Source organism: Anopheles cruzii, chromosome 3 (genome assembly GCF_943734635.1).
Source record: "Anopheles cruzii chromosome 3, idAnoCruzAS_RS32_06, whole genome shotgun sequence".
Lineage (NCBI taxonomy): Eukaryota > Metazoa > Arthropoda > Insecta > Diptera > Culicidae > Anopheles > Anopheles cruzii.
This window is the reverse complement of record NC_069145.1, coordinates 76221080-76236534: the sequence shown is the minus strand read 5'-3', so window position 1 is coordinate 76236534 and position 15455 is coordinate 76221080. Positions and strand designations below refer to the sequence as shown.

Sequence of the window (15455 nt, the reverse complement as noted above, 5' to 3'; positions counted from 1 at the left end):
GGTGTTTGTTTGTGTGTGCGGCACTTTCCTCCTCCGTTTTGTTCCGTGCGCGCTCAGCTGGCAAGCGAAGCTAAAAGTGGTCCGCCGCCGGACTGAGGTTTTTGCGTTGCTTCTTTCAACTTCGTTTCCTTGTCCCCCCAGTCCCTATCCGTAGCGTGCTTCGTCGAACAAAGTACAGCCGTCTTGCGATGCCGGAAGCAGCAGCAGCAGCCGACGGTGGCAAAGCGGTACCGCAGTATCCCGAGGCGCGCAGGGACGGCTCGGTGGTGGAAGAGTTCCATGGCGTCAAGATTGCCGACCCATACCGCTGGCTGGAGGATCCGGACGCGGAGGAAACCCGCGAGTACGTGGAGCGGCAGAATGAAATATCGAAACCCTTCCTCGACACCTGCCCGGAGTGGAAGAAGCTGAACGAGAAGCTGCGAAAGCGCTGGAACTATCCGAAGTACTCGTGCCCGTTCAAGCACGGCAACAAGTACTTTTTCTTCATGAACACCGGCCTGCAGAATCAGGAGTAAGTGTGTGTGTGTGTGCTGAAGCTTCTGAGGCTTAATAATACTTCCCATTGTTCGCCCTTTCGCCTCCTAGTGTCCTCTACATCCAGGATACGCTGAACGGGGAACCGAAAGTGTTTCTGGACCCGAACACCCTCTCGACCGATGGTACGATCGCACTGGTCGGTTCGCGGTTCTCCGACGATGGGCGGCTGTATGCGTACGGGTTGAGCCAAAGTGGTTCGGATTGGACGAAGCTCAAGATACGCAACGTGGAGACGGGCGAAGATTTTCCGGAAACCATCGAGCACACCAAGTTTGTGACGGCTTCGTGGACAAAGGACAATAAAGGGTTCTTCTACGCGCGCTACCCGGTCGTCGATGGGAAGGCGGACGGTTCGGAAACGGCGGCGAACGAGAACCAGAAGCTGTACTACCACCGTGTCGGTGACTCCCAGGACAAGGACGTTTTGATTGCGGAGTTTCCGGAGGAACCGTCCTGGCGATTGTGAGTTTAAATGTCCCCGTTCGATTCGAAGCTTCCGTTCTTCATTCGTGCCACTCGTTGGTGGTTTTTTCATCATCCATTCAGAATGCCGGAAGTTTCGGATTGTGGCAAGTACCTGTTGCTGTTCATTATGAAGGGCTGCAAGGACATGCTGCTGTACTTTGCGAACTTGGAAAAGGCGGGCAACCTGTCGTCGAAGCTCGACTTTGTGAAGGTGGTCACGGAATTCGATAGCGATTACGATGTAGGTTCGAAAAGGGCGCAACGCCCCAGACCGTATCTAGTAAACCCAGAGCTTTCCCTTTCCAGTACGTCACGAACGAGGACAGTATCTTTTCATTCCGCACGAACAAGGGCGCCCCGAACTATCGCATCGTCAACATTGACTTTGACGAACCGGCCCTGGACAACTGGAAGACGCTGGTCGCCGAACATCCGAAGAACGTGCTGGACTGGACGACGTGCGTGAACAAGGATCGCATCGTGCTCGGTTACATCGACGACGTAAAGTCGATGCTCCAGGTGCACAGTCTGGCCGACGGGAGCTTCGTGTCCAAGTTTCCGCTCGACATCGGCACGGTGGTCGGGTTCAGTGGGAAGAAAAAGTATTCGGAAATTTTCTACCACTTCGTATCGTTCCTTACGCCTGGCATTATCTATCACTACGATTTCGCCACGGCCGCCGGCCAAGATGCCGGCACTCCGGTCGACCCGACCATCTTCCGCGAGGTGAAGATCGAAGACTTTGACAACAGTCAGTACACGGTGGAGCAGATCTTTTACCACAGCAAGGACGGCGAGAAGGTGCCAATGTTTATTGTGCAGCGCAAGGAGCGGGAACGGAGCAAGAAACACAAACCGTGCCTGCTGTACGGGTACGGTGGGTTCAACATTTGCGTGCAGCCATCGTTCAGCATTACCGGGCTGGTGTTTATCGACTCGTTCGATGGCATTCTGGCCTACCCGAACATTCGCGGTGGAGGGTAAGTGTCGTGGCCGCGGACTCTGTTGGTGGGCGGATCATCCCAACGTTCCGTGCTTTGCTTGCTTCCAGAGAGTACGGTGAGCGGTGGCACAATGCCGGGCGATTGCTGAAGAAGCAGAACGTGTTCGACGACTTCCAGCACGCCGCCCAGTATCTGGTGGAGCATGGCTACACGCGCCACGAAAAGATTGCCATTCAAGGAGGCTCGAACGGAGGTTTGCTGGTGGGTGCGTGCATCAACCAGCGGCCGGATCTGTTCGGTGCTGCCATAGCGCAAGTCGGGTAAGTAAATTGGCCTACCAGCTCCTTCCACCAATGGGCGGGGGGTCGTTAACATTATCTAACCGGTGGTGCTCCCTTTTTGCAGTGTGTTGGATATGCTACGGTTCCACAAGTTTACGATCGGTCGCGCTTGGGTCTCGGATTTCGGCGATATGGACGAGAAGGAACACTTTGAGAATCTGCTCCGCTACTCGCCGCTGCACAACGTACGGCGGCCAACGTCCGAGAAGGAGCAGTACCCGGCCACGCTTGTGCTGACGGCCGATCACGACGATCGCGTTAGCCCGCTGCATTCGCTCAAGTTTGTGGCCGCACTACACCACGCCATCAACGGATGCGAACACCAGCGGAACCCACTGCTGCTGCGCGTGTACAGTAAAGCCGGCCACGGCATGGGCAAACCGACGGCGAAGAAAATAGAAGAAGCGACCGACATTCTAACGTTCATGTACAAGACGCTCGGACTGAAGCTAACCTTCTGAACGCGGCCGTAGGGTTCGGTATTTCGGCTTTTTTGGCATTGCGAATAGGGGAAGGCTGCTTACAGTGCAGAATGAAGAATGTGCTTGAAGGCCACCACAGTTCTATGGCATACATCTCCTGAGTTTATGGCAATTTCAAATAAAGTTGTGTTTCAAAGTATTTGTAACCGAATGGCAAGCAAGATAAAACGATTTCTTTCCATGTCTCGGTTTCGGTTATAGTTTTCCCTTGTTTAAAACATCCGACAATGGATATTGGATTCTAACTTCTCTTGGGGCAAGAAAGGAAGCAAATAAAAGGGGTCCACTTTATCACCGGTTAATAAATACCGAACAGCAACGGCAGGGAAGACCGAAGAACAGTTATCGTTTCGCCGTGTGTGCGCATTTGTGTCTAGAGGTATGTCTGTAATGAAAGAAAAAATGCAAAAAAAGACGGAAATATTTATCAGCGGAGAGGGTGATAAATTGTACTGCAGACAAACAATGACTGATACTAGATAGTAGGTTAGCAAGCGCAGGGTGCACAGGGCAGGGAGTGAAGATAACTGTAACGATGTGTACCAAACCAACCCGTACGAGCCATAACGTTAAACAATAAACAGATATTATAGGTAACAAAGATAAAACCCACGACGAAACTCGAACAATCATTCACCGCCTACGCCTTACCAAGTCTTTTTACCAACACGTTTTTCGTTTGATGTTTTGATCGTCTTTGAAATTCTTTATTATACCTTCTTCTCCATCAGCGATTCCGATTGTGGCCTTCAGTTCGAGATATATGAGATGCTGTGTTTTGTTGTGTATATTATTGTAAATTATAATATTATTACTATTTCGTCTTACTGTTGTACCGTCGACCACGTGCCCACAAGGGTTTTTAACCTCTTTCAACGTGTTTGTGTCTTTCTATTCCTGCTGTTGCCTCTTCTGTCCGAGCTGTTTTCCGAGCTCAGTCGTCGGAGTTGATCGTACAGAGGTTCAAACATGCCACCGGTAACGGAGGCCATTCTTTCGGAGGGTTGGATTGTTGGCCTTATGTTGTCAGTGGGTGCTCTTCGGAACGTTGGTGATTGGTTCCCAGCGCCCAGCGACCCTTACACTATTGTTGTATTGATGTGATCATTTCAAAGGACTTGAACGTTTAGTTTCGCTTTGCGCCCTTGAGAGTGTAAAAGTAATAAAATGAAGAGAAATCATTATTATACGTATCTTCTTGTTGTCATTGGTTTGAGGCAAAAAATCATCGTTCATAACACTAGACTCTTTTGGCTCCGTCGCACTCATATCACTTTTACACTTCCTGATGTTCTTCTCTGTTCGGTTATCGTTTACCGGAATATCTAATTTATTTCTATACGTTTGTTTCACTATCTATCTATAGCCATGATCTTTCCCTACTCTCTCCAGTCGATTGTACGTTTCAACCAAGCAACGCAAATAATGTTTTGAATAGTTCAACATTGTAGACTCATTGTGACGCACAAAAGAGGTTTCCGGGTGAGTTTGTGAGCCATTATGAATTTGATTATTTCTGTCAAGAAAATATGAGCGAAAACGAGAATGAACCTAACACAACAAACGGATGGAATCGGAATCTGATCGCCCGATCAGTTATTAGACCACCTTTTTCTTCCAGCACTAACCTCAACTAAGGTTGGAAACGATCGCAGCACGGTAACGACCAGTCGCCAAAGTCCGTTTTCAGTCAACAATAGTCGCCTGCGTCCATTTTGTGAGCAATTGATCGCGAGAGCGTACCTTGTATAACCGCGTGAGATTCTCCCATCTCCCCTCATATTGGTTTGTAGTGAATTATTATTTGTTATTTTAATTTCGATTCGTTTGTTTCGCCTTTGGTTTAACTACCTTCGCCCGAGATTCGACCCCGGGCAGGATCCGAGATCCTTTCAACGTGTGTTCAATAACATTTATATGTATACAGTATATAATACGGGTAACTACAGCAAAACCGTCGTGGTGTATTATTGATGAGATTGATTCGTGCACCGTCGCGGGCCGTGATGCACTTTTTGTGTTTGTCCGATAATCGCCACACTATGATATATACACTCGTCGTGATGCGGGTGCGCTCAGATAGACGTGAATTTGCTCGTGAGACTTCTATATGCTTTAATCCCAGTGGTTGGTTGGGGTGTGATTTTCATCAACGTTAATATTTATCTTCGTTACTTCTACTATACAACTGGTTTCCCTTAAAAGTACTTATTGTTTCGACAATCGACATTAGCGGGCCGATTCGTTTCGTTCTTGTTCCTCTATCGGTTTCGGTTTTTGTTTTTGATTTTGCACAATCCCTCTGCCATATATTGTGTCCTTCCACTCTCTCTGCCTCTATCTTTGCTAGGTCTCACACACGGCTTAACGCACTACTAAAATGTAGCGCTGGTGGAAGTACGGAAAAAGCAGAAACAAAATGAGTCCGCCGTCTGTGCTAATCGATCATGATGCTCTCCGGCAATGAAACGGAACCTTGACACAACGAACCCATAAGAAGCAGTTTTAGAAGAACAGTTAACAGTAACATATTCACGACCACCGCCTCCCGACCGTAGTCTCGTAGCGGTCTTTACGGTAGAGACAACAACGAGGCAAACTGCGATATCATAACGGACGCAAACAGTGATTAAGTTGCCGTCCGAACAGAGATTGCTTTCGAGATTGAGGGAAAGTTTAGAATTTTGTTTAAAGTTACCGTTAAATATGTACCGAACCATGTGGTTAAATATTGTGTTTGTGTGTCGTTTCGCTTCGGGCTAATATGCAGAAGTGTGGTCGTAGGCCTATGTGGTTAAATATGTGTACATTCTTTCCTTTCTTTCATACTCTCGGGCTATTTTGCCGTTTCGCTACCCTCGGCCTTCCATTTCACAGTGTCCTTTGCACCAGTTCGCTGTCGCGGTTTTAGTATACCTTTATAGTGAAGGTGAAAACTAACAGTTTTATATGTACGTTTGCGTGAGTCTTTTTTTTTGGTTTGTTCATGTATAATGATCGAACAGCTATATATGATTGATTACACGAGTAGTGTGTAGTAGTATTATGCATTGCCACCGTAGGTTGTAAGGTCGCCGTCTGGGTCAGGAGGCCCGCTACTCCTGCGAGTATAACGCGCAAACGGAAATGGAAGCACGTAAGCCAGAACACGTCGGCTCTAAGATTGCGTATGAATTGTTCAACAATTCAACATCGATCACTACAGTAATATGTGTTTGTGGTTATGCCTTCAGGATAAAGGGGTAGAGAACGGCGCAACTTAGTCATCTGTTTTGTAAATATCTTCACTCCTGCCGCGGTCGCGGACCTGCGGCGATTCGTTCATGTTTCAGCGGGATCGAGCGGGCTCGTTCGGGTTACATACATATTTACAGCTCGGGTGCGTAAACTCTTCACAATTCATTGCGTCATTTGATGTCACTCCGTTAACTTAAATAGCCCCTCTTTAAGGGCAACGCTCGACTCTATGGCAGATACGGGTCCGATACGTGCTGATTAGTTGTAATCGTAATCTACTTGATAGCGTAAATTTTCCTACAGCGAAACGTGTTATGAACGTGTGGCGCCCAGTGGCAGCAGCGGCGGGCGCAAGCATACATTAACACACAGTGGTAGCAGTAGTAGTATTAGTAGTAGTACATTGCAGCAGCATCATCAGCAGTAGCATGAAAAGGATGTTGTCCGCACCGGTCCAGAGGTAAGGAAACGAAATATGTTGCAAGTTGCCCCCAGGCAGAACCAGACACCAGAAAGCGGTTAGTTTTACGGGTTGCGATGATTTTGGTTTCGGTTGTTGGCGTTGGTTAGGCGAGATGTGATGAAATGGTGAGCGAGCGCGACAAGAAGAGAACGAGAAGATAAAGAAACAAGTGATTCATTTACAATGCGTTTTAGCGGCGATTACGGTTTGTGTTAGTGAGTGAAGGTAGCCAAAAGGGGAAGGAAAAGATGTCGTATTTCTTTGATCTCTATAACAAACAACTCGGTGTGCAGTGTATTTACAACGTTACGGGCTGGGTAAGGTCCCTTCCGTGGGGTGTATGTTCGGAGAGCCGAAAGGAAACGATTTTGAAAGCTAGCACAGGTAAATGAAACAAATTAAACGAAAACACAACTTACACGTTGCACCAATTAATCGTGCACGAATCTCCCTAATTTTGACACATTCTCTTCCTGCAGGCCATCGACTGGTCGGTCGCACGGAATGCAAGCTGAGGTTCCAATGCCATATCGATTCAAGATAGAATTTGTTTATTTTAAATAATATAATGCTCGATCGAGGTCAACAAAATTATAATCGTGATCATTTCCATGTAACTAGGCTAATAATAATATGTTTTTTCTTAAGTAAGAGTAATAAATAATAACGCTGCGAAAAAACAAACAGAGAACCAGCTTCGTAGGACATCCTACGCCAACTTTATGTCCACCCGGGCACCCTGTTCCTATTTCATTCGTTTCGTAGCGCAAATGCCACTAAACGCATGCAACATTGGTATTATCGTGTGAATTAGAGTAGTATTAGCCATCATATTTTGGCTTCGGTAGGGCTTCTATAAACCGTTAAATCCTAGTTTGAAAGCTGTAACAACACCCACTCTCACACACCTAGCTGTAACGGTGCGCACGTATGTCTAGCGTACGTTATTACAACGTACTTGTAATGAAGTTATCCGTAAGAATCTCATACCAGGCACGGCAACGTCAGATCTTGTCATTAATGCGCCGATGTGCCCAAAAACCAAAAACGAACAGAAAAGCTTATCCTTTAGAAACTATTTATAATCATTCAAAATGGTCCTATGCGCATTATTATTATCGCTGTGATCACTTGCCAGTTTGAGTACACTAATGAAATATTCCTGTCACAGAGCCTAAGAGAACGTACGTAAAAAGCTTCCCTTGTTAGAGGTTCCTTTTTACTGCCCTCAACTGTTCCGCAGGCGTCGCACCATTGGGTGAGTGTCACATGTAGGAACGCAACCGTGGCTCCCACAACCACCTCCCGCCCGAAAAGGGCGCGGCTTCGAGCTCAGTTAGTGAAGCTTGAGTCTGTCTTATTGCTTCTATCCAGTTTAACCATCCCTAACTGTTCTTTCGAGCTAGTTAACTCCCTTCGCTTCCGCGTGTTCGCCCAACTTCACTGAATTCGAAATCTGAATCCTATTAAACCTCACATTAAAGCCGTTCCCATAGGGTAGAAATTGAAAAAATGCTAAAATCGTATAACCTAAATGACGGAAAAGTCACAATGCAAGAAGTTACTTGATTTCGTCTCCTATCTTGCACACCAACTGTTGCGTCCTCTACGTTTTCCGTCGATCACCCTTAACAGCTATCGGTTGGAACAGGACAAAAGCGAGCGACACGCTTCCGGACCGGACAGTGAAAAATAAATATATAAACTAGATCACAATGTTCAATTATGTACAATAGGCGCAAGCGACAGATATCCCCACAAAAACAGTGTTTAGCAAAATATGTGGAGGATTTAAAGGGATCCTCTCTAATCGCGGAGATTCCTCACTTGTCTAGCAATGAGGTCTTTTGGAGGAAACAAAATAAAGAAAAAAAACTCGGAACCTCATTTCCTCTAATCTTGTGCGGTGGCGTGCAGCGCGTTACGGTCGGTTTCGGTTAGCGAGCCGTTGCTACTGCCCTGACTGCCACGGCCGGACGAGGAGTGGCTGGCGGTGCCCCCGTTGTGCTCGTCATCCCCTTCGCCGACGCACTCGCTCCTCTGTTGCTGATGGTTACGTTGGTTTCCGGTAACGGGGGAGGACGGGGAAGACGAAAAGGCTGTCAGCGGGCCAGTGACGGTCGCCGCAACAGGAGGAGCATTGGCAGAATCGGCCCCACCATCCACCGCCGGCGAGTTCAACGAGGAAACGCTTTCGCTAACCTTCGTCGTCGACGTCCGGTGGTGGTGCATGATCATGAGGGGGCTACTGCGGCCACTGCTACTGCCAGCCGCGGCCCCGTCACCGTACAGACCGCCACCACTAGCACCGCCACCTCCACCGCCCAGCAGGTGTACCGATTGGTCTATGCTGGAACAGCTACTGTTCTTCACATAGATAACCTGCTTGTGGAGTTGCTGATGCTGTTGCAGCTGCTGCTGCTGCTGCTGATGGTGCGGATGTCGCCGGAATTGCCCCGAAGCGGACGACACCGATGAGGTGGAGGAGGAGTAGTACTGGTGATGGTGATGATGAAGCTGGTGGAACTTGGAAAAGCTTACCATTTCCGAGGTGAGCGAGTTCAGCGCCTTCTCGACCGTCGGCTTGTGGCGATCCCGGTCCGACATCGGTGACGAATGGCCTGAGAATGCTGCCGTGGACCACGGCGAGCGAAAGAGAAGCACGGTACATTTAAAACCCACCGATCGTCAGCAGCAATCACGCCCGGTACTTACTTCCAATATCACCACTCGAGCTCGAGTCCGTAAAGCTGGGCGTTCCTTCAGTCCATGTTGGTGTCGACCCTTCGACCGACGCTAGGGCTCCCCTAGAGCCGTAATTGCTATTGGATGATGATTCGACTGCTAAATGACTTTCTAATCTTATTTCTGATATACTGTAGTGGTTTCGGATTGCGATCGGCGCGGTTTGGGTTCATTGTGAAAGGATGATAAACCGATAATGATGGCGAATAAGATTGGCATTTCCAGTAGCATTCACATTCACGGGTGAGTGGTGTGCAAGTGGTTTTTGAGAATTCAATTCAGTGATTTCAGCAGCATACGTTCACGGCAGCCAGCAACCATCAGACAAGGGTGAGAGTGTAGAGGGATATACGATTCGAGCATCGAGCAGATGATATAGAAAGAGAAAAGAATAAGAAAAAAACGATAAATACGGAAACACATCGGTGTGTAAACATTTAATAAAAAGAACCGAGCAACATTCCGTCAAAAACTGGAAGTTCATTCGCGAGAAGAAAGCGTTTAAAGAAACGATCGAATGTATTTGATGTTAGCAATACAAGCTCTAAATTGCATACAATTTCTTAATATTACAAAACAGTAGTGGCCGTTTGTGAACGTCGAAAGTAACTGCTGTAAACAGCCGTGACCAGTCTAAGTTCAGCAATCCAAAAGCAATCGCTAAGTAAACAATATTGAAATTTGTAACCACTGCTGAACATGAGCTGGCTTATTAGCAAAGTATGTTCTTTTGCCTGTATAATTATAGTTAAACTGTACGATAAAATGATCGTTACGTAATGCAATTATTCAGGGTGTATTGCTAACATCACTTCGAGTTAAGAATGGACGGAACATTGGATGAGATAAGTTGATAGTTAGTTCACAAGATTAGTCATTTCAGCACACAGAACACAGAAACGGGAAGATGCAAATTTGGAACAGTTTTGAACAACATGCAAGCATAACGAAATTGACGAGTGTTTAAATTTTTGCTTCCGGGCCGAATCATGCAAAACGTTCGCAAAGCTTTGAGATGTTCAGTTTTCCCCTGGACTGACAGTAGTTTCACGGTTTGGGCCTTCCTTCACAACACCGAATTTATAAAAACGAGGCAAAATGCATGCAATTTAAGCAAATCAATACGCGAATGGCCGAAAAAATTGTTGCAACGAGATTTCCCCCAAATAAATAGAATGTAATCTGCAACACGAAGACCCAAAAAAAAAATGAATCACACAGCACTTTCATTCGTAGAGCAGAGACGTCCGGAGGAAGGTTGAAAATAAAAACGTTTTAAAAGACCCGAAACAAAGTGAAAAACAGAGGTATATGATAAACAAAAAAGAGAAGTAACCGCGATCACCAGGTGACAAAGGCGCTCGTAGGGCCCCCTTTCGCCCCACGGGAAAATTTGAGAGCTCACGGGACACGTACCTTATTGAGTCTTCTTTGTAGTTGTCGCTGCGACAGGATGTGCTCCGCCGATCGACGGAACCGCCACCTCCGCCGCCACCATCGCCGTGACCACCGCCGCCGCCGCCGCCGCCGCTGACACCACTTCCGATTCCGCTGCTGCTGCCCGTTTTGTCGTCCGACGAGTGCCGATGGCTACTGCTACCGTGCTCGGAGATGTCGTCAAAAGCAGGAGGAGGAGTGGAAGAACAGGAAGGAGATGTGCCTAGCCAGATACGAAATACGAAGCGTCTAAGTTTCCTGTATTGTCTCTTTGATGCTCTCTCTTTCGGTCTTTCTTTAACCAGAGAGAAATGTGGTGATGTGTCAAAAATCAATCAACCCAAACTAAGCCGACCGCTGACGGACTACGAACGGACACGGCCATTGCCAGTGTCTGCGAAGAGTGTTAAGGAAAATAGTAGCACACAAATAGTAATCTGCATTGTGAGGCCAAATATCTGCACAGTGTTCTACGAAAAGTCCTCCATTTTTAGTATTGTTAAACTATATACAATAAAATACAAAACTAAACAAACAAGAAGAAAAATGGAAACCAGGGTGTGGATGCCTGTTAGAGGCCGCATACCATACTGCTGTGCACGTAGGTTTATGGTTTGGCTTAAAAATGATAACACCCCACTTTCAAAGACTAGCACTCAAGTGTAAATTAAAACTAACCACGGCTTCGGTACGGTACAATCACAAAAAGGCGAATTAAATAGACATTAGCGATAGGCAGGAAACCCAGAAGACAGTAGAGTAGTTGGAAACAATAAGGAAAACACAACCCTTTGCTGAAAAGGACAGTCAAACTACAGTGTTCGGAAAACAAAACCCAAAAAGTGGAAGAAACAAACGAAGAATCCAGCAAAAACAACGGAACAAGGGTATTCTAGGTGAACCGAAAACCTGCAAAAGTCCACATTCGCAAGCGAACACACTTCAACGGGAGGCGAAAAGGCGAACAAGCCGCAAGTGACCGTCAGCCGATCGTCAGCCGAGGCGCGCTCTAGCGGTTTGGCGAATAATAAGTTGGAAACGAAGTTGGAGAGGATCGGACAGTGGAAAGAATACGCGCGGACGTGTGTGTGTGTGTGTGTGAGCAACGGGCCAAGCAAAAGGGGGGCTACTAATGGGAGGAAACAATATCCGGTGTTGCGTTGTCCGTGCGCTCTCAAACGAATTCGCCCTCCAGACTGAACTGCTCGAGGTAGCTCTCGAGATTATGGTTTTCGTCCAGCGGCAGCCCGATCTGTCGCAGGAGAATGGAAGCTTTCTCCTCTGCTGCCAACCCACTACCGCCGGTGCTGTCATCGTCCGCTGGACCATTGGCAATGCGCTGGGTTTTCGGTTGCAAGCGGGCAAGGAAGCTCTCGTTCCTTGTGGGACGCTGCCTTAAAGCCGTGCGGCCGATCGGTGCTGCTGGCGCTCTTGTTGTGGTGTTTTGTGCAGTTTCGATCGTAACCTTCATTGAGCTGGCCCTTTGCACGTCCTGCCGAGGCCGTTGCTTCTGCGGCGAAGGCATTCCACTGATCCGTGCCTCGTTGGCACGAATTTCCGCCTCGATTTGTTCGATTTTACGCTGGATTTCGTCTGGATCGCGAGGCGGAAGAAGGGCCGGCGAAGGTGGATCGCGAGGACGGTGCTCTCCGGACACGGCCGTGTTCGGTGGCTTGCCGTTCGGTATCGCTTTGCGGAAGATGGGTCGTTCGAGCGTCGATGCTGGTGACGAGGTGCAGCTCAGAAACTGTTCACGTCGCGCTTTGACGAGATTCTTCATTTTCGCCAGCACCACCCGGTCGTCCTCCACTGGATCGACCACCTTCCGCTCGAGCTGGTCCGCCATCGGGACGAAATGTGGTTGTATCAGGTGGGGGTCGTCGTCCTGAGGGCAGTTGTTGTTCTCATCCTCGACGAGCGTCTCGCGGATGATCGGTATCGTAAACGGAACCGACCGAGCAAAGCGACCATTAACCGTTGCTCCTCCACTGGGAATACGCGAGTACAGCGATTCCGAGCGCCCGACACGAACCGTCCCCTGCTGAAGGATCGTAGAAGCAGAACAGCGTTCAAAGTTGCGTATCATTAGCTGCACCGATGACGATCCGCTTTCGTTGGCGTTGGAAAGCCGTTCGAACGTTTTCATCGCATCTGCCACGTTTGGCGATCGTTCGTCGTCTTCGATCACTACGGGTTTGCGCTTGAAGGCCACAACTTTCGGAACCGCAGCCGTTTCTGTCGGTACCGCCCCGTCCGTTGTCGTGTCTTCGTCAGGCCGTTCGTGTGGGTCGTCGATCGAAAGATCATCTCCATTCTCGGACACCCGGAAATCGTTGCTGCTCAACCAACTGAGCACCTTGTTCGGCGACGGACTCTCGCTGGCACAATAGGCCTGGTCGTGACCATTTTCCGGGGGGCAGTGCAGTGCAGTGGCCGGCGAAAGTGTCGTCGATGGATGACTAGCTCTTCGTACGCCTCCGGAAGGTGTAAGTACTGCTGTGGAGTGGTGGTGCGTTGACTCGATGCTACTCCGTGGTCTCTTACCTGCACGAATTGTTTGTTCACAACGTCAAAGGAGGAATGACTAAGGCAAACCATACAAGGCAGATACGAGCGCAACAATCGCTACACACTGCCGTGAACCGAGAGATTCGGAAGTTGAATGCAAACGAATCCGTGTGTCGGAAAATGTGAATGCAACTCAGACAAAAATGTTTTCAGCACCAGAGCACTTTTTTGAGTTTTAGAATCGCTTGCAACGGGCCTCATCATCTCGTTCACCTTACATCGACGTACATTAACACGTCAAGCTTAACTGAACGATCTACGGTTGACCATACATATTGCAACCGTTTATCTAGCATTAGAGCCGTCGAAGGCGTACACTCTACTGTACAAAACCGCGCAAGGAAATCAGAAACTTGAACCACACAAAAGACAGTATCTACGACAAGGCCACCAATGCCTGGGATTGATAGAAAATAATAAAGATCATAAATTGTGAATAAACTCTTTATCAAGCGAAAAGTACTAAAATGACCATAAACAAAACCATCGAAGAAAAAATTTAAACAAAACAGTCCAAACATTCGATGTGTGCACATGGGTATATGAGGTGCAAAAGTCTCTGATCAAAGTTTTAAATGCGTTCCAACAACAAGAAAAAGACTCCTTTTAACGATAAGTTTGGTAGCAATGAAAACAACGGAACAACAACGGAAGTTGTACGAAATAAAAACAAAAGAACACGCAAGATAACATAGTAACATCGAGCAGACAACATGTTGGAAAGAATGTTGAATAAAGAGCAAAAAAACCAGCAAACTACTTAACGAGATATGAACGAATAACACACACAGGCGGACTGGGCAGGAAAAATGTTCCCCTGCTTCGAACACACACACACACCTGCACTGGAACGACCCCGGTGGCCACTGGATTGGTTCGGGTGTGATCCGGCACCGGCGCGACCTGTAGCACCACTCGCTCCTTTGTTGAACTTAGGCGACCCTCTCGGTGGAACCGGCGGCGGAACGCTCTGCTTAACGACAGACGTTTTCTTCTTGAGCGGGGGCATGTTAGTGGGCGTCACGGCTGTCGCACCACCAACCGGACCCGGGGCAGCACTTGCTGCTGTCGCTTTGGCCTTGCCACCCTCGGTATCACCATGGCCGGTGCCGCCGCCGCCGCCACCGTTGCTACTGGAAGTCGTCGTAATCGTAGCCGCCGTGTGCACACTAGAGGACGTGTCCACGTCTGATCGTAATGGCGATCGGTACGCACGCACAAAGTTAGTAGAAACCCGTTACCATACACACAAGATTATTACGGCGTGGCGTAGTAAGGACAGCCGAATATTCACATCCGGGCAGGCAGCATGTTAATGGGTGAGTCGAAAGAAATTGGAAAATACGATAAGAAAGTCAAACTTGTTGAAGCGAGCGCTTGCTACCGAGTGACAGATTGAACAGAGAGAAGATCGGTTACTATGAAGCAGTAGTCAGTAGTAGTGTTAGTCCGGGTTCGGCGTCGCCATTCGTAGAGCAAAATGGTTCTGCGAACCGCCAGTAAGCCGCCGGATTTACCTGATTTCGGTGTCCCCGTGGTGTGCTGATTGAAATGCGTCTGCGTTGGGTTGAACTGCTGGTTTTGGTGATGGTGCTGATGGTGCGAACTGCCGGCTACGGCTGCGCAAGGCCAAAGGAACGAGTCGCGGAAATATGTAAAAGGTCAAAGTTAGTATTTTTGGCAACGCAAATGGGAAAGCGCAAAACTGAGACGTGCACAGTGAAGCACAGTGCTTAGGGCTGAAGCTCTAGGGTGAGGCTCGAAATGGGCGTCAGATGTTTTGGCATCGTCTTCGAACCGACACTTTTTTCCTTACTACTAACGATGAAAGGATAGGTCGGAAGTCAAACAGAAATGGTAGAGTACAAACACACGCAACGGGGACACATCCGGTGACCACACACAGCACACTGAGACAGTGAGTGAACACACAATAGGACAAAAATGGCAATGAAGAAAGACGGTAGAAAAAACACTTAATCGTGGCGTTGGGCACCACGATGGGAAAATAGATTGCCCAAAAGGAGATAGTACAAGGGGTCGACATGAAATTCGCAGTGATTTTACTTTGTGCAAAACGATCAAGAAACGATCGAATGATCGGAAAGGATGGCTTTGTAGGAACAACGGAAGGCAGCAAGGTATGGATGGTAGAAGAAAGGAAAAGACGTTCAGTTTGGGGAAACGACGGGAGATCAAATGGACATGACGTAAAAACAATAAGCGAAACGAA

The 15455-nt window shown here is 48.0% G+C and overlaps 2 protein-coding genes across 3 annotated transcripts in view; one reads left to right on the top strand and one right to left on the bottom strand.

Annotated features, from left to right (window-relative positions):
- Positions 1 to 149: 149 nt before the first annotated feature.
- Positions 150 to 3250, top strand: LOC128273806 (prolyl endopeptidase). Of its 2 annotated transcripts, XM_053011848.1 has the most exons (7): positions 150 to 514; positions 589 to 1002; positions 1087 to 1246; positions 1312 to 1985; positions 2057 to 2269; positions 2355 to 2547; positions 3098 to 3250. In XM_053011848.1, exons 1-7 carry the CDS (start codon positions 189 to 191, stop codon positions 3161 to 3163), a joined length of 2046 nt encoding a protein of 681 aa, XP_052867808.1. In that variant the 5' UTR covers positions 150 to 188; the 3' UTR covers positions 3164 to 3250. The 2 variants fall into 2 exon arrangements, with proteins under 2 accessions (XP_052867808.1, XP_052867807.1); XM_053011847.1 differs by having other exon boundaries at positions 2355 to 3146.
- A 5039-nt stretch (positions 3251 to 8289) lies between these two features.
- LOC128273805 (uncharacterized) overlaps positions 8290 to 15455 on the bottom strand; it is a 34581-nt gene continuing 27415 nt past the window's right edge. Inside the window, exons 12-16 of the mRNA XM_053011846.1 lie at positions 14740 to 14841; positions 14063 to 14410; positions 10634 to 10877; positions 9188 to 9348; positions 8290 to 9102 (exon numbers count right to left, since the gene is read on the bottom strand). Of these exons, the coding sequence (XP_052867806.1) occupies positions 8366 to 9102; positions 9188 to 9348; positions 10634 to 10877; positions 14063 to 14410; positions 14740 to 14841 (1592 nt within the window). The 3' untranslated portion in view covers positions 8290 to 8365. The remainder of the gene's footprint in view (positions 9103 to 9187; positions 9349 to 10633; positions 10878 to 14062; positions 14411 to 14739; positions 14842 to 15455) is intronic.